The following is a 23,769-nucleotide window of genomic DNA, read 5'->3' on the forward strand; positions in this document are numbered from 1 at the left end:
TTAATGAAGATGAGTGCAGCTTCTCGTTTATTTGGCATGCTTAAATGACCATTATTGCACACATTTAGAATGAAAACATTTTCCAAATGCAATGTTCTCCTGATTTAAAAAAGGGGAAATCATTTCAGCAACTAGCGCCGTGTTGTAAATATTACAACCACACAAGTTATGTCGGCATTGAATGTAGTTTGTCTTAGTTTGCATCATACATCTGCTTCAGTATAGCAAAGCAGCATGAAAGTGGCATCTTTTTTTCCCAAACCTGACTTTGACGTTTTACCCTGATGCACTTTTCTATTATATTTAATCGGATTTTAGAAAGAGTAAGTTGTTAAAAGTGGAATGTTGATACAGAACCTCTGGGCTTGTGTGAGTACGGGTTTTACTGCATGCTCAGCACAAGGTGAATGTCTGCCGAACACTTAACCGCATGACTGGCTATGGCACGAGAACACTTTGGTTGAACAGTTTCAATGGGGATCTTTTTTCACGTAAATGAGTCACTGAGAATTGTATTGATTGGGAACTTTTAAAAAGGAGGAAAATATGTTCTCCGTTTTTTAAATGATTATTATTGAGGGCTAAAGGAAAAAAAATTACAATTTGGCATCTTTGTACTTTTACCAATTATCTTGAAACTGGTAAACGCAGCAGAAAATCTATTAAACAGATATTTCAGGGCATCTCTTGAGTCATTGTCTTTTTTTGAACACGTTGCTTTTGAAAAATAACAGGCCATCTGTTCCTCACAGGGACACACCAGTGCGTTCCAGGCCTATCTGCGCGAGGGCATTTTAGTGTGCGTAGCTGCAGGGGAGGCTAGCCACCCTCAGCGACTCCCATTCAGAGAAGCAACACAGGTTTCTGTGGCAACAGGCCCAACAAAAGCCTCTGTGAAGTTAAGTTTTCAGCAAATGGGACTGTGAACAAAGGGAAATGTCCTCCGCTTTGAAAAAATTCCACACCCAGTCCTCTTCGCTCTGGTGACAAAAAAAAGGGGAAAAGGCAACACCTCACGAGCCTTTGGACGCCTCCATTTTTAATTTAGAGCCTGGCACTAAGGCGTTGTGCGCCTATTAAGAGTCAAATGAAGCTACATTTGTGCCTCCTGGTGCATTGTGGGATGGTACGACTGCACAGAAAGGAGGTCTAGTGTTCAGACTGCCTGCTTTCCGCTGCCTCCCAGCAACCTCTGGGGCCCTAGAAGGAGAAATGTGTGTTAACAGTGTGCTGCTCAGCTCCATACTGCACATTCAGCCTCCCACCACAGCCCCCACCTCGCAGATAACCTTTACACTGAAGGCCTATCTTCTTGTTAGTACATTTACTGAATGACAATGTTGCCTCACTAATCTGATGTTGGTGTCCCCATTGAAATGTTGACTAAATTAATCTTAGTTGGTTAAATGAAATGACTCAAAATTTCAGTGGTTGTTAAATCTGACAAAAAGCTTAGTATAGTTATTTTTGGAAAAAGTAACGCTAGACAAAAAACTAATGCTTGCAAAGATGTGAAATCAAAAGGTGGGGACACACCAATGGAGGCAACAGTTTCTGAACGGTTGAAGTGGGGTGTGGCAGATCATAATTTTTCTGAAGGGGGCGTGGCAGATCTTTTTTTGTGAAGGCAGACATGGCAGGTGATGTTTTTTTATGAAGGGGGGCACAGTACTGTAAACGATCACTTTTATAAAGTTGGGAGCGGTTAGCAGTTAGTGCTAGCAGGGTCCGGGGGACTTACTCTGACAGCATGTCCACAGTTCGCTGTGTGGCCCTCGTCTTCTTGTGCTGGGGCCCGAGGAGCAGCTTCTGAATCTCAAGGCACTGTGGGTATATGAGGGTGAAGGGGGGGCACAAAAAACAGTGTCATGAACCATAGGATTCCACACTCCTGGGTTTAAAAGGGTATCAGACGCGATCTCCTTGTCCCCCCTGAGGCCTGGTCAGTCGGTCAACTGCCATTTTGGTGGCCTTAAACATCTGAAGGTGGTCGGTCTATGGCTCTGGGGCACCATCCTGGGGCCCTATCATGGGGCCCTATCATGGGGCACTGTGGGCCACAGGGTTCTGACTGGGATCAAGACGACCACGAGGCTGGGCCCCACCACCGTGGACGGGATATAAAGAGGAATGAGGTAAGAACCAACGACTCCCTCTGCTCTGATAGGACGGGAGAGTGAGGAAGGGGCGGAGTCCCGACCGTGCCAGTGTGAGGCCCTCAGGAGTAGGTTTGGTTTACAGACAGGAAACGGAGAGCACACAAGCCCTTTGGCATATGAGCATCAAAACAAGTCCGCACCTCCCCCAGCGGGGAATTCACGTCCACAAATAAACCCCCCTCGTCCCACAGCAACCTGCTGTCCAGCTTGGCCACACTCTCCCCGCCCTCAGCAGGCCAATGCTGGAACAATCTGGGCATCTATGGTTGCTTTCAGGGAAGCAAAGTGACTCATTCATTAATCCTAACAGGAGCTTGATGGAAAAGCCAATTGCCATTTGCAAAAGAACCTCCCTGTAAATCTGCAGCTACAATTATACCACTTTTATTCATTTCATTTAGCTCCTTTCATTTAGGATCATTTGCACTGGTGGAAAATCCAGGTTCAGAATCCTCCCCAGTATTTTGTTCCAATAACCTGGATTTGCTCAATAGCACAATTCTTCAGCCATGTAAAAACCCACCTTGGGTTGGTTCCTTTTGCAAAAACAGGAAAGGTCCATTTCCATTCTGTAATATGAAGTCTACAGTCGCCAAAACAAACCAGTCTTTCTCCCCAGTGAATGCTGGTCAGGGGTAGTTTGTAATACACATCGTAAATGTTTAATTTCATAACACTCCCTGCAGTGACCAATACCTTTTTTTCCCCAAAAACAAGTGGAGAATAATTCCCCAAACAGGTACGCACTCATGCTAGGTCACCGTTGACATAACCCCTTCAGTACCGGTCACCTGCACTCAAACAATGGTCGGATGGTACAGCACGCCGACCAGGCTTTTCCGGCAGTGACAACATCCCGGAGGTACGACAGGCTTTTCCACGAACACTGAGAATAGATAACGGGGCTTAGGAAAGTGTGGCGATCCTCATCTTCCTCGCTCTCTGCCAGGGGTGACATAACGGAAGCTTGTTTACCTTCTCAGCCTGAAGAACTCTATGGACGAAACGTGTTGGTGCTAGCATTATTTCCCTTGTTTTATATTTTTGTGGCTTGTATTTCACAGCCCAGCGCTCTGTAAGAGTTCGTATACCCTATTTTGAAAGTACAGTCTTCCAGATACATAAGCCTGGTCTTCTTTTCCTTTCTTGAGTTCTAGCTGCTCTTTTGAGCCCCTTTTTACAGCTACATGTTTATTCACCCCAGGAACAATTCCCTCACTAGAATATTTTTTTTTAATCTCTAGTTTTTTTAATCTCCTTTTGGTTCTCCCCAGCCCTGCTTCCGAGTGCCATGTTGTATTTGTAACTGGATTTATCGGCGAAAAGCTTGCCGCATATGCGAGTGGCGCAGATGTCCTCTGGCGTGTGCAGCTGGCCTTTGCTCTTTGTTTGCTGAGCTGCGCAGTAATTGTGTCAGTGGTGTACGCCACACGCGCAGCTGGTGCAGGCAGACTGCAGGCGCCTGATTGGTCGGAGGACGTGCACTTGTGCAAAAGATGGTACACTGGAGATCACTGTCACCAGCCATCACTGTCACCAGCCAACTGTGGAGCGTCCATCAGGGGCTCAAACTGAGAAGCCCCTCCCAGAGGTCCAGCCACTTTTAATCACCTTTAATCTCTTAACCAAACTTCCTGTGCCTTCCTGTGGCTCACCCCCATCTGTCCATCTCCCCCGACAACACGTCGGGGCCTCACTCTGATTCGTCCGTTTAAAGCGCTCCCCTCGGACAGCTGTTGTCATGCTTATGGCCGAAAGAACCTGATCTGGCTGCTGTGCGCGGTATCCGACGGGAGTAACTTGGGAAGGTCGCTGGCTCCGGGCAGTTAGGAGCGTGGGAGCTGTGACTCAGACAGGGGTGCTCTGAACACCCCCCAACACTGCCCATCCCCGCCCCCCCCACCCACCCTCGCCCTCGGGCCCCACCCTTTGCCGAGAAACAATAACAGGGCTTCTTAGCAACAAGCCTCATAAGCTTACAGCGGGGTTATTGCTGGTATCTAAGAGCCTCTCACCGCAGTGATATTTGAGTTCGTTGGGACATTTCCCCCCTCCCCCCCCCTCTTTCACAGAAATGAACCACTCAAAGGGCAAAGGCAGCATAAAAATGGAGTCTGACGTGTGGCGGAGCGGGATTCTGACACGTAGGAGGAGCCCGTCGCTGACGGAGACCTAGGGGCCGGCGGACTTCCTTTGAGCGCCCTCGCTCGTCCGTGTTTCTCACGGGCCGTAGCGTTACCAAAGCGACGGCGAGGCTTAATCACGCCCGGGCCAGCGACGGCAGTTTATTTATTTGGGCCTACTTTTAACAGCAGCCTTTACACGTCTCCTTTTCCCCCCCTGTGGGCTTTAACAAATACACAAAGAGGTACATGTCCCATTCAGTTCAGGTCTTAGTAAAAGCTCAATGATGACTAAGACTCAGTTCAAAACAAGGAGTTTTCTATGTGGGAAGGGTCCTTTCGCTTCTCTTACCACATTAAGTCTTTTTTTTTTATCAAACAGCAGCCAGACATTCTTGTTCAAAGACTTCAGGCACTTAAAATGAGGTAAGGCTTAACACTGGTGGTAACATGCACTTGTAATGCACCTGCTCTTTCAAAAAAAGCCTCCTTTTTAGCGTAGAAAAAATCAGCACGTTCCGTGCTCATGAAGTCGCCTGTCAGTTCCTCTAACGAGGACGCGGAGTGGTTTTCGGAATAATTGGGGTTGGCCTCTCTCGCTATAATTGGCAGCTATCAACAATTTTTCTATCTCGGCCAGAACAGCAGGGCCCTGGCTGGTCCTAAAAAAGAACACAACGCCGCTGTGTGACTGAGAACGCGGGCCGCAGCCTGTAATCACACCTGGGCCTTCCGATCTGCCGGAGATAAAAACACAGGACAACACCAGTTAAAACTTAAAAACTCAACACAACATATTTTGCTTCTGAAAGAATATGGACGGTCTGCCCTCTTTTGGCATTTTTTGCTTTACTCAGACAGGTAGAATAATAGCAGATAGAGAAGGAACCACAGCTCAGAAGGTGCCGTGCCGGGAATCGAACCCTGAACCTTGGCGTGAGAATCGGCCGCCGTACAGACTAAGTCGCGTGCCCCGCTGGACAGTTTTTGTTTTTTGTCTTCCCATTTTTATCCATGACAGAATGATTAACTGTAGCCTGGCCCATTTTCCAGTTCAGGCCACTTCATTCTCCACTTCTTCCTGATTGGCTGCCAGGTGTTCCCGTGCTGGTGGTGATTGGCCCATGTAATTGACCTAGTACACGTAAATATTTCACCCTTATTTATGTATTCCTTTTGTATTGTACTGTGAGGTACATTGAGCTGCTTGTATCCTTGTTTACAAGTTACTGCACGGATGAAATCTATTAATGTTGCTATAATGGCAGCCCCAGCCCCAGCGCAGTCCCGCCCAGCCCAGCCCAGCCCCACCCTCACTGCGGTAAGGGGCGTGGCAGCCTGATTTACCTTGCTCATAGTCCTGTGGGCCCGCCTCATGTCCCCCTGGGTCATCTCCACCCCTCCAATCAGCTGCAGGGTGTCGGCCACCTCCTGGCTGAGGTCACCGAACGCGCTGCTCTTCGGACCCAGGGACTCCCTCTGGAGTTTAACAGCGTTCTGAGAGCGCAGAGAGAGAGCATGGTTCATTCAGGGTTTTCACCACACTTACCCTCAAACGTACTGTTCATTATCTGGTACCATTAAGCTCAGTGAAAAATAAGTGAACTGCATTATTCACTTAGGGATCCATCACTGCTGAATCCTGGAGGGGTAATCAGTCCAAAGAAGACACACACACAATGCAACATACGTAATGGCATGATCAGACATACACACAAACATGAACACACACACACACACACACACACACACAAACACAAACACAAAGACACACACACACACACACAAACACAAACACAAAGACACACACAAACACACACACACACAAACACAAACACAAAGACACACACACACACACACAAACACAAACACAAAGACACACACAAAGACACACACACACACACACACACACACAAACACAAGCACAAACACAAAGACACACACACACACACAAACACAAAGACACACACACACACACTACCCCAAAAACGCAAGCCTCCAAACCCCGCTCGACCCCGTGCCACTCACGCAGACGCACGTGCGCGCTCGCTCGCTGCGGTCTCTATTTTTAGCAGAACTGGATTCATCAGAGTCTGCGGGAACGAGTGCCTGCTGCTCCTGTGGCGTTGTGTGGCATAAAGAGGCAGGAGGCCGGCCAGCGTGCGCGTCTGCCGCGGTTAAAACCGCGATACGTCCCCCCGATGACGCCCCGGGCCAAGGCAGAGATTGTTAACCCAGCAGAGGGAGACGCATCTGTACACGAGAGATGCCTTTTACAGCAAGCTGCCCCCACACCTCATATAACAGACACGCAGTCAGGAGCCAATCAGAGATTCTAGTGAGTTTTGATGCACATACTGCAATATAGACAGTATCAGAGTCCTTATGTCATGACACCCCCTGTACTGTGACTGTCGTGACTAGACCAGACGCTGTCTCTCCTCTATATTTGGATCCCCATTATTCTCCCTGGTGTCCACACGTAAAAGCCTTTACAGACGACACAGCACACCCCTCCCCCACCTCACTCATGACATCACCACAGGCACAGAAGCAGTGAAGGCCATTTAAATCCACCGGAGACATATGGAGACGTGTCAGACAGCAGTATGAAGCCCGCGGGCCTCTCACCTCTTGCTGGCCCGTCAGCAGGAGGAGGTGGCAGAGGTCGTCCTGGACGGACAGGGTCACGGCGTCCTGGGGTCCCAGAATCCTCGAGTACGCCCCCAGGCTCTCCTCGAAGAAGCGCAGGGCTGTGTCTGCAGGGTTAATCGCACAGTCGCAGCACAGGGTTAATCGCACAGTCACAGAATAGTGTTAATCTCGCCTGTCTGTACACAGCGCAGTCGCGGTGTTAATCTCGCCTGTCTGTACACAGCGCAGTCGCTGGGCAAGAAGACAGCTTCAGTACTACTGCTGCAGACACTACCAGTGCTTTCAGTCTCAATTACCAAGAGAAAGAGATTTGAGTTACCATAGTTACTGCCCCACACGTACCCCATTGAGACTCATATCCCTATGAGTGGAAACAATACCCATTTAATCAGAAAGGGGTTTTACTCTATGGTAGATTCCTAACGCTACAGCTTGGCTGTATTCATAAAGCATCTCAGAGTAGCGCCTTGCTGATCTCGGATCAGTTTTGCCCTTTCGCTCTTAATGGATAAGGTTACACAGTGACAGCGGGAGCCTGATCCCAGATCAGCTCTATGAAGCGCTTTATGAAAGCGGGCCCGGCTCTCCGAGGGGAATGGCAGCTGTGCGCAGTGCGTGGCACTCACCCCTGTGCCCGGGCTCGCGCAGCGTGGAGTGCGCCAGGGCCAGGCTGTGGGCGATGCGGGCCTCCTCCACGCCCCCGGGGTCCCGGCTCCGAGCCACCGAATGAGCCTGCGAGGAAGAGCCCCGCCCCCGCCCCGCTCCCCAGAATTAGACCAGCAGACAGACTCCGCCCCTTTCCAGAGACCACGTGGCAGTCTACTGTGACATCACGTGCTTTGGGGAAACACCGGCTCTTTCTTCCAACCTCGCTGCAAGGATTGAGCAACATGACACCGCATTATTTATCAGCTTCCACTGCTCCTTCTCCATAATTCATAATCCATTTGTAAGACTCTGCTTTTGATACATCACCTGCCTGTACAGCCATTTCCTTAAGTTCAGCACTAGGGCCTTAGCTAAAGGATAAAACGGCAGTGCCCCACCTTCGATTTGAACCGTTTGTAGTTTTTGTAAGGGCGGGGCTGCGGGTAGTTTCTAAGGTGGGCCACTGCTGTTTTATCCTTTAGCTGAGGCCCTCCCCCTCCTTGCATGCTGCAGGTGCCGTATCGCTCTGACCCCCCCCCCCCCACCCCGCCCCCGCCCTCGCCCACCGTGCGGTTGCCAGACGCTTCCTTACCTGCTGCAGGTGCCGTATCGCTCTGTCCAGCCGTCCCTCCGCCTGCTCGATGGCGGCCATGTCCCTGTAGACCGCGCAGGCATCGCCGACGCCCAGGCGGCCCTCGGCCAGCCGCAGGGCCCTCTCGCACTGGAACAGCGCCTCCTCTGGCCGGCCCTGCCGGTGACACAGCCTGGAGCGGCGAGAGACACGCCCGCCATCAGATACCTGATGCTAAGACACCCGCCTCACATCCTTATACGGTGAGGTCACATTCACACATACATTAGAGCTAACGATCTCCATAAGAGTGAAGCACATCCATTTTGAATGTTTTTCTCCGTCTGTGTGGTTAATGTTTTTCTAGCACTGAGACAGAGTGTGGGTTGTACTTTGTAATCATCTGCTGATTCACATAAAATAACTCAGATTATAGAGCAGCGTTCTTTTTGACACTAATAACAATGAGAGTGACCTCCACAGAAGAATAAGAATCTCGGTTGAGCACACGGCCGACGGGCAGTCTGAGAAAGACCGACCCCAGAGACCGACCGCACTCCCCCCCCCCCCTTCAGGGCTAAAAGCCGGCGACTGTAGCGGGCGTGACCTCACAGAGGAGAAGAAAAGCCTTTTCTCACTCCCTCTCAGCCGCAGCCCACCCCTCCCTCCTCCTCCTCCTGCCCCCCGCCCCCCTCCCCTCCTTCCGGCGAGGGATTTGTGCCGCCTAATGGACTACAAATTGAATTACGCCCCCGCCCCACACAGAGCGGCTTCATTAGGGAGCGTCTGGCCCGTTTCGCCATCGGGGCTGACGGGACACCCGCCGCCACCGCCGCGGCCGCGCGCCACGCCGAGCGAAAGGGAGCTCGGCGAATCCGCCGCGCCTGCAGGAGGAACGCGGACCAAGCGTCCTTTTCCGCAGCCTTCTGTCATCGTGAAAAGAGAGTCATTTGGACGCTTTTTTTCTCCTGAAAATAAAGCCATATTTGTGCATTCATCAGAATCGCGGTTTAGCTGGGAGGGGCACTGTGGGTTTTGGTGAGTGAACAGATGGCCTGAAGCCTGCTCTCCATCATGATGCAAGGCCCTCGAACTCCGCCCCCTTTATGCATCATCCAGGTCACATGACTCTGGGTGTGTGTGTGTGTGTGTGTGTGTATAAACTGTCTTTCACTCAATTCATAAGTGTTTGCCTATAGAGAATCTTTACCTATAGACGAGCATATAACTGGACTGTTATACAGAACGAAAACAAGTGGCAGCACAGAGGACTCGATGACAGGCAAGAGGGAGCAGAGGACAGGATGTTCATGGATCTGTGGCCACAGTAAAATTAAATCACACATCTGCACTGTTCCCCATTGACGCCTGGTTTGCAGTGACATCACGTGCTGGTCTGCGCGTGCCTGACTCGTTGAGTGAAAGAATTTGCCGGGCTGTTCAACATGCGATTAGGCTGCACAGCATCAGTGCACACCTGCTCATGGTTACACCTGGAAAGGTGTAAACTGCTATGAACTAGGAGGGGATGTTCCCCAATGTATTTCCCCAGAGCAATTAGTTGCAATCCTTTTCAAAAATTACCATAATATTTGCAGATATGACTTGAAATTCAAGATTTGGGTGATAATTATTATCTTTACGTACAGCAAACACCTTCATAGTGAGTGAGTGACCAGAGTTTTACTAGATTTGCTTTCACTGTGGGGTACAGCAACACTGCTTGGTAATTGAACTCGCAAGCTCTGTGAGGCAGATCCAGCTCCTTAACCACTACACCACACCTCAGACTACAGATGTACATAATTAGATAACAATGCCCTGCACTTATGGGGTGAAATACTTCTGAAAAAACACACGTCCACATCCTCATTTAGTCAGCAAACCCAAAGCAGAAAAGAACCACACCCTCTGAGGGTTACATCTCCAGAATCTCTTCCCCTCAAATGCGACTCAGCTGCGGTGGTCGTCAGTAACCGAGTAAAAGATGGCCGCCGTTTGCCTGCAGAGGAATGCCGTGTCCTGAGTCCAGGGCATCTGCGAGGGCCCTGCTGCCCGGTGCCAACGCTGAAGGCCAACCAGCCGCTGGGCTCCGTGCCCGGCGATGAGGTAGAGGAAGTTTCCATCCATGGAACCGCCGCGTGACGGCTTCATTGTTTGCGTTCCCGCCGGACCCAAAGGGTTACCCTCCGCCACGCCGCGCCAGCTTAGCCGCAGCTGTCAAACAAAGGGGGCGGATTTAACCAGCTTTTCCCAACCGCGCACGTCCGACCGCTTTACACCGTTCTCCCGAAAGAGCAAACAAACCGCTCGCACGAACGTAACCGTGACACAGTGGTCATGTTTTCGGTTCCTTTTCTCATTGGTTGAATCTGCTTTACCTTCTGGCTGCTGGACTTCTCTTTCAATGCATCTCAAATTTGGCAAAAGCTGCCTAAAAGTGCCAAGACCACTGGCAATATCCTCATAAAGACTGGGATGCACTCAAACACACATCTGTGGTATGTTACATCACTTCCTGTAATCTCTTACAAAACACATCTGCCTGAGAATATTAATAGCTTACACACTATTCTTTTGCGACAACCTCTTCGGAGCCAAACGGGTCACATGACAGGGTGTTAGTTTTCCGTCTACTGCTCGCTTCTGCGCTCCGCTGTTCTAGGCTAACTGGCAGGCAGAAGCTGCAGTCTTCCTCTCATCGACCTGTTCTAGGCTAACTGGCAGGCAGAAGCTGCAGTCTTCCTCTCATCGGCCTGTTCTAGGCTAATTGGCAGGCAGAAGCTGCAGTCTTCCTCTCATCTACAGCCATTACGGCTCTTTACCAGCCATTACGGCTCTTCACGTGCGACAGGCCCCAGCCTGGGCTAAACCTCAAGCAGGCAAAAGGATCCATACAGACCCGGGCGTTATCGAGCGCTCGCGCCGGCGGCTCCATCGACTCGCGCACGGCTCAGCCGCGTTCTCTCACAGCCACAGGTACCCCCCCCTCCCCCCCCGCCATTGGGCTCATAAATGAGGGTTAAAGGAATGGCAAACAATGGCTGCCAGTGTCCGCAACAGGTTCAGTGGAATACTCGCCTTTGGCTTGTCTGGTATAGAGTAGTTTTAGCAGGTGACTGTACAGTACATCACAACAAAAATTCAGAGACCGATTCTTTTAAAAGACCTACAGCAGTGGTCTCCAACCCTGGTCCTGGAGAGCTACAGGGTCTGCTGGTTTTTGTTTTCACCTTAAAATCAGCATCCAATTGAGACCCAAGTAGTTCTCAGCCTGCACTTCACTGAAAAACAAACTACCATTTTCTCTGGGCAAATCTCTTCCTGAACGTGTCACCGGTTCACCTGACGGCTGCCGGGACGGCTGACTGATGTTTCCTGACTGTGATCTCAGAGTCAATAATTTGCCAAAACCGCTCGGCGGTCACAGCCAGGCAGGCGGCGAAGGTCTGCGAGAGAGAGAGAGCTTCGTAAAATATTGACGGAGACGCCGAGAGCTCTTCATCCGCCCCACGTCCCGCGAGGGCACGTGGCCCCGCCCGCGACTCGACCGCGGCTGCGCGGTCCCGCTGTGCCTACGGGTCGTCGCTTCGCGGATTCACGGGCGGTCTGATGCGTCGAGGCAGAGCGGACTGCGTCAGGTCTTCACGGGACTGAGAGATCTGTGAATCTGCGCCCCGCGTCAGAGCCTGCCCTCGTGCGCTTTGTCACAGTCGCCCTCGCCCGCTCCCGGTGACAACCGCGCACTTAACTGAGAAGAGATAACTGTGCACAGACAACCCCTGATCGCAGACAGACACGTTGTTTTTTATCCACTGCACCCATATATAATGAGAAACATTATACAACTACCGCGTGCTGATTGGCTGGGCCACACAGACTCGATTTTTGATTGCTTGCCATTTATGCATACATTATCTCAATCGCGTGCACATTTTCACCCGGGGTGAAAGAAAGGCCAGGCCTCGCAAAACGCTCTTCGGGTTGAATGTGTGAAACCACTGACCTTGACTTTAGATATGACAATTATCAGGTTCAGAAAAGCGCTCAGGGCACAGATATCAGAAGAAAGGAGAATCTGAAATTTGATTTCATCGACATGTTCATAATGGAAAAGGCACAGTGTGCACCACCTAGAGGTCAACACACGTGATATTGCATAACAATGTTGTTTTCTTCAATTTGACAAATTATGGTTGACAATTTTTTCACAATAAAACTTGAAATACATATATAAGATATGCCGTATTTCAGATCTAGTATTATTATTTTTTTTTTGTAAATCTAAATATAAAAATGCATTATTCTGCTACGCTCAACCATGGTACAGGTTTACTGAGTGAATTTGCTGTGCTGGAGTACCCTCTAGTGGTCAAAGCATGACTAGCAATTGTTTTTTTATTCCAGAACGTTCAAGTTTAAACACCAAAGGCCCATCCTTTCCCCTGGGCCTCGTGTTTAAAAGGCTCTGTTGAAAAGTGATGTTAAAAACAGTCGGCGTTAATGCCTGGCAGTGCCGTTAACTTGGAGCGGGCCCGGCGGACGAGCCGGTGCCAAAGGCCGGGAAACCAGCACACACGGAACCCGACACCGGAGCAGTCAGAGGAGATAAATGGAGAAGGGCATGTGACACGGACACCGAGGCGCTTCTGCTAAATATCAAAGTGCGTCCCGCAAAAACCAGCTGGCGCGTACTGCGCGAGGATCGTTTAAATGTAACGTTAGAGCATCCCTGATGCAACGCGAGCGCCCAGTTTTAAAAATAGTAGCAACGCTTCGCTGCCAGGTGAATTCCCAGCACTGCCGCTGCAGCTGCTGTACCTGGACAAACCGGTGGCGATTTCAAACTCCGTTTTTGCCGTCTCCTCCTCTCCGGCCGCGCCCTCCTGCCGTCGGAGGTCTCCCATGATCCTCTCTGCAGTCTTCAGGCTGGCCTCTGCTTCCTCCAGAGTTGGTCTGGGGTCAAGGATTTTTCTGAACCCGCTTTACCATTCACTAATGGAACCTGTGCTGGAGAGCATGTTATGTGATCGCCCCCTGTCAGTCTGTCTTTGAGGAAGTCACTAGAAATGAGTATAGATAGGATTTGCAGAGAAGAGAAAAACAAAAACAGGGGTTCCTGTTTTCTTCAACATCTTTCTAGCTATTAAATTACATTCGGTGTTGATTAATTGCGAGCGCCTAATTTTACATTAAAATGAGTTAGTGTAAATGAAATGTGTGAAGAGGTAACATATTCTGTTGATGCCTTCACAATCTACTGACCAGGATCTTCAACAGAGTTCCTGCAGCAGAGTACAGAAGAGTGAATTAACCGTTTGAAGAGTAAGTGTTTTTGGAATGTTTTTTCAAAAGTCGGTGTTCTAAAATTCTACCTCTTTCAGTTACCAGTGGTGATTGTCACATCAGTATTATTAGAATGTTCAGTTAATAATATTCTAATCATATTTGTGATCTCACGCCTTAAAGGGATAATAGGTAGGCTGCATGGACCACTGTTTGGAAACCGCAGCAGGCCTACACCCTTGTATCGCATGACACACCACTCCATCGTTTCCAGGGCAACGACACAGGAAGTCTCCGAAAAAGGATATTCCCCCAGGGTCAGGGCAGCCTGTCCTTGCGTGTGATACACAGAGAGGAGGCACCTCAACGTTTGGGCCTTTTCCCCTCCCTGCTCTGCGGTGCCAGGCCCACAGAGATGCAGGACGTCCCGGGCCCGTCCCGAATGCTCCCGGGCCTGTGCTGCCCACCCTGAAATAACATGGAGGCCGGTGAGGGTGGAGCCTTCGTCTGCCAACAGCTGACAGAGCAGTGAGCCTTAATTAACCCCGTAATGGCTGGAGCTACAACTTATCTGTCGATCACGGACACGTTTGTACCAATCCAAATATATTGCGCTCCTAAGCAACAGTTGGTTCAAATCAGCAAGTTACTGACAGCTTTCGCTAGCTCCACCCATTTTGGTTTCATGAAACTTTCTCCAAGCTCAAGTAATGGTATATAACAGGAAGCAGCTCTTGGGCGTATTGGTCTGGTGTGCATAACCAGGAGAGCCTCACCTTTAAGCTGCAGGTAGCCCTCGGCCAGTTTGGCGTGCGCCTCCGCCAGCCTCAGGTGCCCTTCTCCGTACACCAGCCTCGCCAGCGCCACGCACCGTGCCCGCTCCTGGATGGCTGCGTCAAACTGCAGGGGGACAGAGCAGGCATATGATCTGGGAGCGGCGAGCGCAAACACACACCTGCCGGACAGGGCACCTGACGAGCGCAGACGTGGAGGTACAAGATGTCAAGACTCAAACACTTAGTGGCTCAAGCCAGAGTTTGTTCATTAAAAGTATGCAATAGAAATAATTCATGAAGAGCTCAGCTCAAACAAACTGAAGGCAGAACACTATGCCCACAGGAGCACTTTTAACAACTTTTTAGTACAGTGCTTCCGGCATTGCTTGTGTCGAAAGAGCTGCGACGGTAACGGACAGATTGCACTTGCAGTCACATCTGTCCAGAATGTAAACAAGTCAGGCAAGAAGAAACGGTTCCAATACAACGTTCCACATATGGGTCAAACTGATCTGAACTGCACTTGCAATCGAATCAAACGATCAAATGACATTGTGTGTAAGTTACCTGCTGATTTTCCACGAATGTTTGAGCTTTTCTCTCACTTTCTGCAAGTTTTTCCTGAGGACCAGCTAATGCGGCGGCCACAATCTCCCCAACTCCTCCGTGAAGATGAGAGCTCAGCCCTTTCTCGCTATGCGTTGACCGACCCGAACCTCCGCTGCTGCTTTCGGTGGTTCTGTGAAGTACCGAGGGGATTTTGTGAGCCATTTTCACAATTATGCTTTTTGCAAAAGAGCTTCGCGGGAAGGAATCACGTGTATCGTTGTGATCTGGATGGACTTTTTGTATCCGACCCATCCAGACGAGACTAGGTTCTGATCCAAGGCCATGCCGCACATCGCCACAGTCATCATCCCAATGTTACTCCCAAACAGACATCATAGTCTTTAATTGCGATTATGGTCCTAAAAACAACTAGACTCAATAAACTAAACAATCAATAACATCATATCAAGTAGACTAAAAGCAAAAATAAACATAATACAGTAGCCTACGGCGCTTAATTGCAAGTTGAAATCAAAATTTAGTTAAAACACTTCAAAGTGACATCAATGCACTTACGATTCTCTTCTTCCAGTTGAAAGGTTCTCTTGATGTTTTGACATATTACTATCGGATAAATGAAAAGATTTCATTTTTGCTAGCTGCAGAATCAGTGAAATCGTTCCGAAGTTACACTGGCTTCCCCAAGCTCACTCGTTGCTAAGGGCGTTTGTTTTCTTGCCATCGATTCAGGAATAATACATCCTTATCCAATCCAGGCCGTGCCGTTACACATCGCGGTATTTTTAAGCAGCGGTCCGTCATCAAGAGGACCTTTTGACCGTATTTCTTCACGACCGCGCCATGAACACAAGCTAGTGGTCCAAAGAGGGTTAAGAACCAAGGCAAGAATCCTTCTCTATACTTCCGTCTTAGGTAAAGCGGTGAATTCTGGGTTATGGAGGAGCGTAAAATCCGTAGGGATATCAGACACTTTACATCCTTCGCTGCCCTCTTCAGATACACTGCATGTTGTACTGAGGAAGTAGTCTATGCTATTAATTTGCTTACATTCTTAAACTTGTCACACAATATACATTAATTTTCGACAGTCTGATGACTGGTGCAAATGGAACAATCTCCAGTCCTCACTTAGCTAAGTCTCAATCGCTAAAACTTGAATTTAAAAATATGGTGGGGGTGCCACTGGGAAATTCCAGGTGGGACGGAGCAGATCGATATTTTCTCAGTCGTTACCGCTGTAGGCAACCTTTCACGTGTTATTAAACAACCAAATCGGACATTAAAGAACTACAATAACCAGAGAAATTGGGTTTTAGGTGTCGTGTAATATGACGTAGGCTACAACCCTGCGCTGGACGAATGGCAGCTGAGAAAATTCCTTTACAACAGTAAAATAAACTGCAGGTGGGTGTTGTAATAGGTCTGAAAGTTTTCCAGCTGGCGAGCTTCTCTGCAAACACGGGATGCTGTAAGATCACATAGCAGGTATTTCAAGTTTGCTTCTTGAATTACACGGCGTTGTCCAATTAGAATAGCGAACAAGCTAACCAAAACGTCTGCCTGGGCTGTCAATGTCAAAAATTGCGATCACAAGCTATGTTAGATGTATTTGTAAGCTCGGTGCTGCAGAAATGTTTTTTGTTGTTTATTAAATGAAAATGTTATCACAAAGTGTTATACCTTGTAATGACATTTTTTCCAACTATTTTTTAGAGTTCGTATTATTGAACAGAAAACATTATAGCTAACTAGTTGGGAGTAAAATTATGTTGCACGTAGGCCAGTTTATGACCATTGGACCGTATTGATCAGGTAGTCGTGTGTAGCAAATTGCAATATTGGTGTGCGATAGCGTATGATGTGTCTTGACGTTTAAAACACCTTATCGTGTGCTTATTCTGAACATTACTATTGACCAGTAAATAACTGAAGTACATTCAAAAGTCCGCTCTACACAACCTCATACACGTCGCACATGTTGTTATGTAAGACAGTTACCTAACTATATTATAAACTTGTGAAAAACTTTTCAAACAATTAACCCTTTGAAGAGCAGGTTTTTTAAGGAATGTTTTGTGTTCTGTAACTGCATTGCTTTCAATTATTGGTAGCAGTTGTTACAACAGCACTAGAATGTTCATTTAAGAACATTGAAATCACATATTTGTGATCTTACACCTTAAAGGGTTAAGGCCATATTCTGGAACAAAATTCTAAAATGTCTGTTTGGTGAAGAATGAAGAGCAGAACTGTAACCAATCCTGCCAGTTTGAGTAATGCAGGTTGTTTAACAGGTGTTTTTTAAATACCTGTAATAGGCTGGTTGGTAGATGTAATACAAAGCCTAATATTGTAGATTTAAATGTTACAGAAATATTCAGCCAGTACTTTTTTGTTTTTTGTTTGGTTTCAGATTGAATTGTGACTCTCAGGACCGGTCGGTCATGCACTGACGGTGGAAGCGGAGGGAGGGTGACACCGCGCGTCGGTCAGGGGCCACCATGGCTCTGGAAGTGTACGAGGCCATATTCACAGCCAAGCAGCAGCGACGGAAGAACCTGTTCCTCAACTACAGGAACCTGCACATGTTCCCCGCCGAGCTGCTGGGGGACGAGGGCCTGCAATTCCTGGAGAGGATCTACATGAAATGGAACTCGCTCACCACCCTGGTGAGAGGCCACCAACTCCAGCACTCCGACTGATCTTAAACCAAGGCCAAGTGCTCTGTTGGGCCACAAAAATATGTATTTTCAGAATATTAAGTCAATTATAGCATTTATAAGAACTTTCAAACTTATCATGTAAAAGAAATATGTTCTATGGATTTTGACCAGAAGTGTGAAAATAGGTCTCTGGGGAAAGGTTGTAGAAAATGCAGACCCGAGATAATTCATAACATTACACTTTAGCTTTTAGCAGACACCCTCATCCACTGACATGCGCTCCTTTTGTTTTTCATAGTATCCACTTGCACAGTTGGATATTTTACTGATCCCACTGAACTTAATAACTGTGCTAAAGAGTTTAACTGCAGCCCCCCAGCTTGGAATAGAACCCACAAACTTTGATTGGCAAGCCCTGCTCCCTAACTATTGTATATTACCATGAAAAACATCTTAATTTGATGGTTTTTCGTTACCATAAATTAATATTTCTATTTGTTGTGGAGGGAGGGTGATGAATATTCTTTTGCAAGGCAACTTTAGGTGTAGTGACAGCGTGGTTGTAGTTAGGTTATTGGTATGCCTATCTTCTTTGTTTTTGAATAAATCCTTAATTAAAATTATAATATTGACAAGATGATATTTTAAAATGTGTTGGGAAATGTGAAATGTCTTGTTTTATTAAACACAGGACTTTTCATGTGGATTTAGGGATATAATGTATTGTCTATTCTAGAGCACATGAGAACATATCAGGAAATATAACACAGTATAACACATATGACACAGTAATAGATGGTGCTAATTATTTTTGTCCAGATTTTTAATAGAAAGCTCCACAGGGTCGGCCTCCTGCTTGTTTCACCTCAGTGGTGACAGTAAAAGGCTTTGTCTTTAGCACTCAGAAACACAGCTACAGCTCTGAGGTTCTTAAGATCCTTCCAACTGTAGACAACAAAGAATGTTTTCATTTTGCCGAGGCTGCTGTCAAAAACTAGTTTGGTGAATTTGACTGTATTATTTCTGTTCTCCAGTTGACCCTGTGATGTCTTTTATACGTGATCTATTGATTCCACCACATTTTGAGAAAAATAGTCAGCATTTTACATTCATGTTTTACGCCCTGTTTTGGAAAATTGTGCTTATGGAGCCAACAGTAAAACATGGTATGATGGGATTCTTTCTCTTTATAATTCACTGAAAAGTACAGGAAATTACTGCACAATAATTATTTAATGTGTCACCTTCACAACCACGTGCTTTGTTAGCTGGTAGCAATATTAATGTATTGGTTATGGCCTCTGGAACAAAATTACCCAATATCTTTCATTCTCACATTATTAATTCCACAAATCCACATTTATGTATTACCCTTCTGTAAAACAAGCAAAATGTGTGTGTTTAACATCCTGTACTGTTCGCTGTCACCATGTGTTCCCACAGCCAGAAAATCTTGCTCAGAAGCTTCCAAACCTGCTTGAGCTGTGAGTATCCCAGCCCATGCTGAATTCTAATGATTCATTTGAATGAAAAGTGTGAAGTGAGCAAACTACTTCTTCTCAACTATGTAGTTCGTTGTCTTCACACTTTTTGGAGGAAATGCTTGAAGTAGTACATTGACTAATGAGTGCTTGGGGAAGTAAGACAGTAAGTAAGACTAATTGGGGAAATAAGTAGGTGAATACTTATACTTACCAGAGGGGTCGCTGTTGAGCTGTGAGGTAGAAGATAAGGCCTAAGAACCAAAACCCTCTCTCCATGAGCCATGCTGTGGCAAATTATACACTGCCCAGCTGGACTCCCAGCCACAGCTGACACTAGGAATGTCGGGATTATATCTGGACATCCCTACATGCATGTCTTAAACCACGCCTTTGCCTGTGTTGACGTACAGAACATTTTCAATGTTCTTCGTGTGAGCTATGCACCGTGGTGCGCATGCAAACTCCATACAAAAGAGCATCTTCATTGCACCCAATTCCGATGCCGGCCTCCCTCGGTGAGCAGTGACAAGCGCAGTGCAGTTCCTCATGGTAATTACCGCGGTAAATGATGTGGATAAACCCATTCTTCCTTTCCGCTCCGCCGAGCGGCTCGTAAAAGTCCCCCGCGTCGGGCCCGGGCCCGGCGAAGCGTGGCGGACGGGCCGAGAGCGATTACGCTCCTCACCGCTCCATTAAAGCTTCCGATTGGGCCGGGTTCGCGAGGCTCGCGCGCCATTGGCTGGGAGCGCGGCGGCCCGCAGACTTCGTGACGCGCCGAGAGAATAGTAATCATTTTCTAATTGAGATGTTTAATAAAAAACCCTCCTCCAGTGAAGTAGAAATCTAGTTAGTGGAGATTTCTATCCTTCATCATTACCGGGGGGGTCTCACGGTCCGTATATTTGCCTAGTTGGAAACGCCTGGGTCTTGATTTGGGTTTGTCAGAGGAATTGAATTGACACGCCTGTTGGAATTCCACCCCAGTAATCTAGAAATGGCAAATACTGTATACTTGGAGGTGAATCAGATTGGTTAGGAGCGCTCTTATTAAAATGTCATGAACAGAGACGTGACTGCACAGTATGTTAACCACAAATTGAGCTATCAAGATAAAGAAATAGTGTTCCCACTTTAATTAAGAAAATGATGTGGCTAAGTCATACATTTTCTTTTTTTCTTCCTTTTGTAGAATATGTCGCAGGGAACAATATGAAATAATTCAGATTTCACTTGGTCATAAATCACAGGTTAATTGACCTTTGGTCCATTAAACCTGTGTCTGGAATATTCTGTTAGCCCATGGCTTGGGTACATGGTCCAAATTTCCATTTATTGACTGTCTCAGGAACCCTCTGTATATTTTTCTGTAAAATATGGCTGTTTAATATCAGCCCATTGAAAAAAATGAGTATTTTGAAATATGTTTTTTAAGACTTCATTTTACATTGTGGTTTTTGGTCCTTTGCTGTGATCGGTGTTGTGGTGCCGGATATGTGCAATTTGCCTCATGTCCACTAGGGGTCACAAGATAATCAGTCGTAAAACCCAGTCGTCTGACAGTCATCAAAACCACCTGGACTAGGACAGAGTACATGCTGTTGCTTTACTGGTAAATTCACAGTGACAAGCAATTTAAGAGGCACTTGTAGTTCAGTGCCTTGCCGATTTCAGAGCCGTAAGGAATTTCTTCTTGTATGTGCCATTGTTTGATCACACTGTCTGGGACTTCCTTACGCATACCAGTGTTTCTAGTCCTGTAAGAAACAGCAGACTTCAAGCATCTGGGAGCGTCTGAAGTATCTCATCTTTGAGAATGGGTGAGAGAGAAAGGGAGGGGGAGAGAGAGAGAGAGAGAGAGAGAGAGAGAGAGAGAGAGAGAGAGAGAGATATCAGTCTTTTACACAGCGATTGTTAATATATGCTATCAACAAATGCTGTACGTAGTCTGCCCTTTGTGAAAACTGAACCAGGCTACATTTTAAAGCTCTTTCCGTGCTTTCTTTCCCCCGCTGAAGGTACCTGCGCTCCAACAGCATGGTCACCGTGCCTGAAGGTAACGAGGCTTTGATTCTGCTTCCCGCGAGTCACCTGACCTTTCCAGTGAGTGCATCCGAGCGCCCGAGAGCGCGGGCGTCTCCGTCAGAACGGCTGCGCGGATCGCGAAGGGCCGCCCGCTCCCTCGTCTTCCAATTAACGGAAGATTAGGGTTATCGCCATCCTTGACTGATATCGAGCTTGGAGGACCTGCATCTGCCCGAAGCAACAGTGGGAGCAAGCCAGTGTGGGACGGTACCCGCTCGAGTGTACTTGGGCAAACCAGACTAGCAAACGCGATAAGACGCTTAGTGCTTTGGAGCTTTGCGTCAGTCGCTTGCATTTAATATCGTTTGGAGAAGGAAAAACATTTGAATTAGAAAGAAACAACACCCATGCCAAAAAGCATCATTTTTTTATTTATTAATGTATTTTACATAATGGGGAGGGATTAGTTCTGCTGTTGAAGCACCTGCAGCTCAGTTTAGAATGTGCATATGCCTGTTTTTGATTACACTGGAAATGAACAAGTCTGTATTACATATGCAATATAAAGACGGTAAGGTAATTCCAATGTTTGCAAACTTTTAAAAAGGAGTTAATAGGGACTGAAGAGTTTCAAAAAGAGACTCCAGAGTATTTCCTTTCTAATACAAGCAATAGTTTCTATTAACCTATGATTCACCTGATTCAACCCCCGGTTTCACAAGACCACGTTTTTTTGTGTTACACCGTGAAGTTGCAAGAAGCCAGAGATTTAAGTGCCTAACATGCAATTTCCAACACTCAAGGAAGCATACACCACTTTGATGTTAGTCCAAGAGTCTGTTAGTGTGAGACCGTGCTGTTCGGTGCATTACGCTCCTGCTGTCCCCGATAAGAAGGAGGTGTCGCACTTTCCAATGCTCAGTGCATGATGGCCTCAGTCCCCCTCACCCAAGCTAAAAACCCGTACAGCTTGTATCGGGCAAACTGTACCCGGCCTTTTACGATGCTTTGTGAATTATAAAGACCCGTTCTTCAGTGTGAGTTCTGTGTCAGCTGCTGACAGCCTCCATTTAACACCTTGGCTGCCTTGGAATATGCGAGCTACAGCCGACCCAGGAGAGCACACGGTGTACCAGTCCCACGAGGAAGAAAACATTTCACACAGCAAACACGTCGCCCTCCTTTTACACCTTTAAATGGAAGGGCTAGAGAAGAAATGCTCGAGTGTCAAAACTGTACCGAGCTGCGGCGTTTTATTTCTGTAGTGAAAGCAAACTTATGCACCTATAGTGAGCTCCGTGATGTTTGGGGAAAAAGATGGATACATGTTTTTTCTTCTTGATTTGGCTCTGTGCTCCACATTTTTAGATTCGTTATACGTTTTGGTTTCACCATGTAGAAATGACGGCACTTTTCATACATTGCCCATAATTTCAGGGCACAATGGGACAAATGGCTTTCCTGGTATTTCTGATTAGTCAGGTGTGTTAAATTGCTTCCTTTGTGCAGGTATAAGAGATCTTTCAGTATCTAGTCTTGATTTTAGGCTTTTGATTGCCTTTGGAGTGTGTTATTGGCATTTGTCAACATAAGGACTATGGTTGCACTATTGAAAGTCAAGGAAGCCATTATGAGGTTGAAAAATAAGAAAAAACTGTCAGACATAGGCCAAACCTTAGGCTTACCAAAATCAAATGGAATATCATTAAGAAAGAGAGCACTGGTAAGCTCAATTATCGCAAAGTGCCTAGTAGGCCACAGAGGGCCTCTACATTCTCACCATATTGAAGAAAAACCCCAAACATAAAACATTGGAATCATTGTACAAACGTCATTAATATTTCAGCTTTCATTGCATTGGGTATTAACATTTGTGGCCTTGAATTGTGTTGTCCACAGCCATATTCGCAGTATTTGAGTGTAAGATGACTTCTGTTTCTATGACCTGTTTCCCCCCCAACCCCAGCCGTGTGTGAGCTGGCTAAGCTCCAGTCTTTGGACCTGAGTGACAATGCGCTGCACGTGATCTGTCCTGAGATTGGCCAGCTGCGGTCCCTGCGTCACCTCAGGCTGGCCAACAACCGGCTCAAAACCCTGCCTCCAGGTACGGCCCCTGCGGCGTCACCAGCCTCCTCTCCCTTCCTCTCTTTTCTGTCGTTTGCTCACTTTCCCTTCTTTCTTTCACCTCTCTTTCTATACCCCCACTCACAATCGCTCTCTCTCTCCCCTCTCCCTCTTTCCCCTCCATCCTCTTGTCACTCTTCTCCTCCTCCCTCGCTCTGAGACTCAAACCGGCTCTATTAGCACGGCACTAGATGCCACTCCCCCTCTTTTCTTCCACGACTTCCTACTTCCTGTCTTTTTCCTTGGTTTTTATCCAAGCCCCCAGCTAACAGACAGGCTAAAGAGCTGGAGGGAGGGGCATCCTTATGAGCTGAAAGGAGCCGCTTCTCCACTCAGGGTCCACAGAGGCCTGTTTAAACGGGCTGTGCGGCTAGCCGCCGCGCTTAGCCGCCGCGCCTAGCCGCCGTGCCTAGCCGCCGTGCCTGGGGTTTGAGAGCTGGGCACCGTGCAGCCGAGGAGCGGCAGACTCCTCGCGGCCCCCGAGAGCGGCGGCTTCCTGCTGCCCCTGGCAGCGCATGAACAGCCCTGTTTGTTTGTTGGGCCTCTTGAGGTTTTTTGGCCAGGAGTCCGGGGCTTTTTTTTTTTTCCTCCTTTTTTTTTTGGCCTCGGTTTCCCCGTCCCCGCTTCTATTTCTGTGCCTCCCGGCGGCTCTTTACGATGCAGGCCGGGGCTGGCGCGGGCGCGGGCT

At 47.7% G+C, this 23,769-nt stretch overlaps 2 protein-coding genes across 4 annotated transcripts in view; one reads left to right on the top strand and one right to left on the bottom strand.

Annotated features, from left to right (window-relative positions):
• On the bottom strand, nt 1-16,765 carry ttc23 (tetratricopeptide repeat domain 23). Its single transcript, XM_035396456.1, has 11 exons — nt 16,743-16,765; nt 15,344-15,371; nt 14,219-14,342; nt 13,751-13,910; nt 12,978-13,106; nt 8,178-8,349; nt 7,564-7,669; nt 6,914-7,041; nt 5,630-5,779; nt 1,742-1,824; nt 1-1,200 (listed from the first exon to the last, which is right to left on the bottom strand). Exons 1-11 carry the CDS (start codon nt 16,763-16,765, stop codon nt 1,077-1,079), a joined length of 1,227 nt encoding a protein of 408 aa, XP_035252347.1. The 3' UTR covers nt 1-1,076.
• The window catches only part of LOC118214959 (leucine-rich repeat-containing protein 28-like), a 27,371-nt gene continuing 19,517 nt past the window's right edge, over nt 15,916-23,769 (top strand). Inside the window, exons 1-5 of one of the 3 annotated variants that reach the window (XM_035395271.1) lie at nt 15,916-16,192; nt 17,202-17,457; nt 18,895-18,935; nt 20,951-20,988; nt 22,924-23,061. In XM_035395271.1, the coding sequence (XP_035251162.1) occupies nt 17,290-17,457; nt 18,895-18,935; nt 20,951-20,988; nt 22,924-23,061 (385 nt within the window). In that variant the 5' untranslated portion in view covers nt 15,916-16,192; nt 17,202-17,289. Of the gene's footprint in view, nt 16,274-17,201; nt 17,458-18,894; nt 18,936-20,950; nt 20,989-22,923; nt 23,062-23,769 lie in introns of all 3 variants that reach the window. The other 2 variants (XM_035395270.1, XM_035395272.1) reach the window with 2 other exon arrangements.

This window comes from Anguilla anguilla, chromosome 16 (assembly GCF_013347855.1).
Source record: "Anguilla anguilla isolate fAngAng1 chromosome 16, fAngAng1.pri, whole genome shotgun sequence".
NCBI classification, from domain to species: Eukaryota; Metazoa; Chordata; class Actinopteri; order Anguilliformes; family Anguillidae; genus Anguilla; species Anguilla anguilla.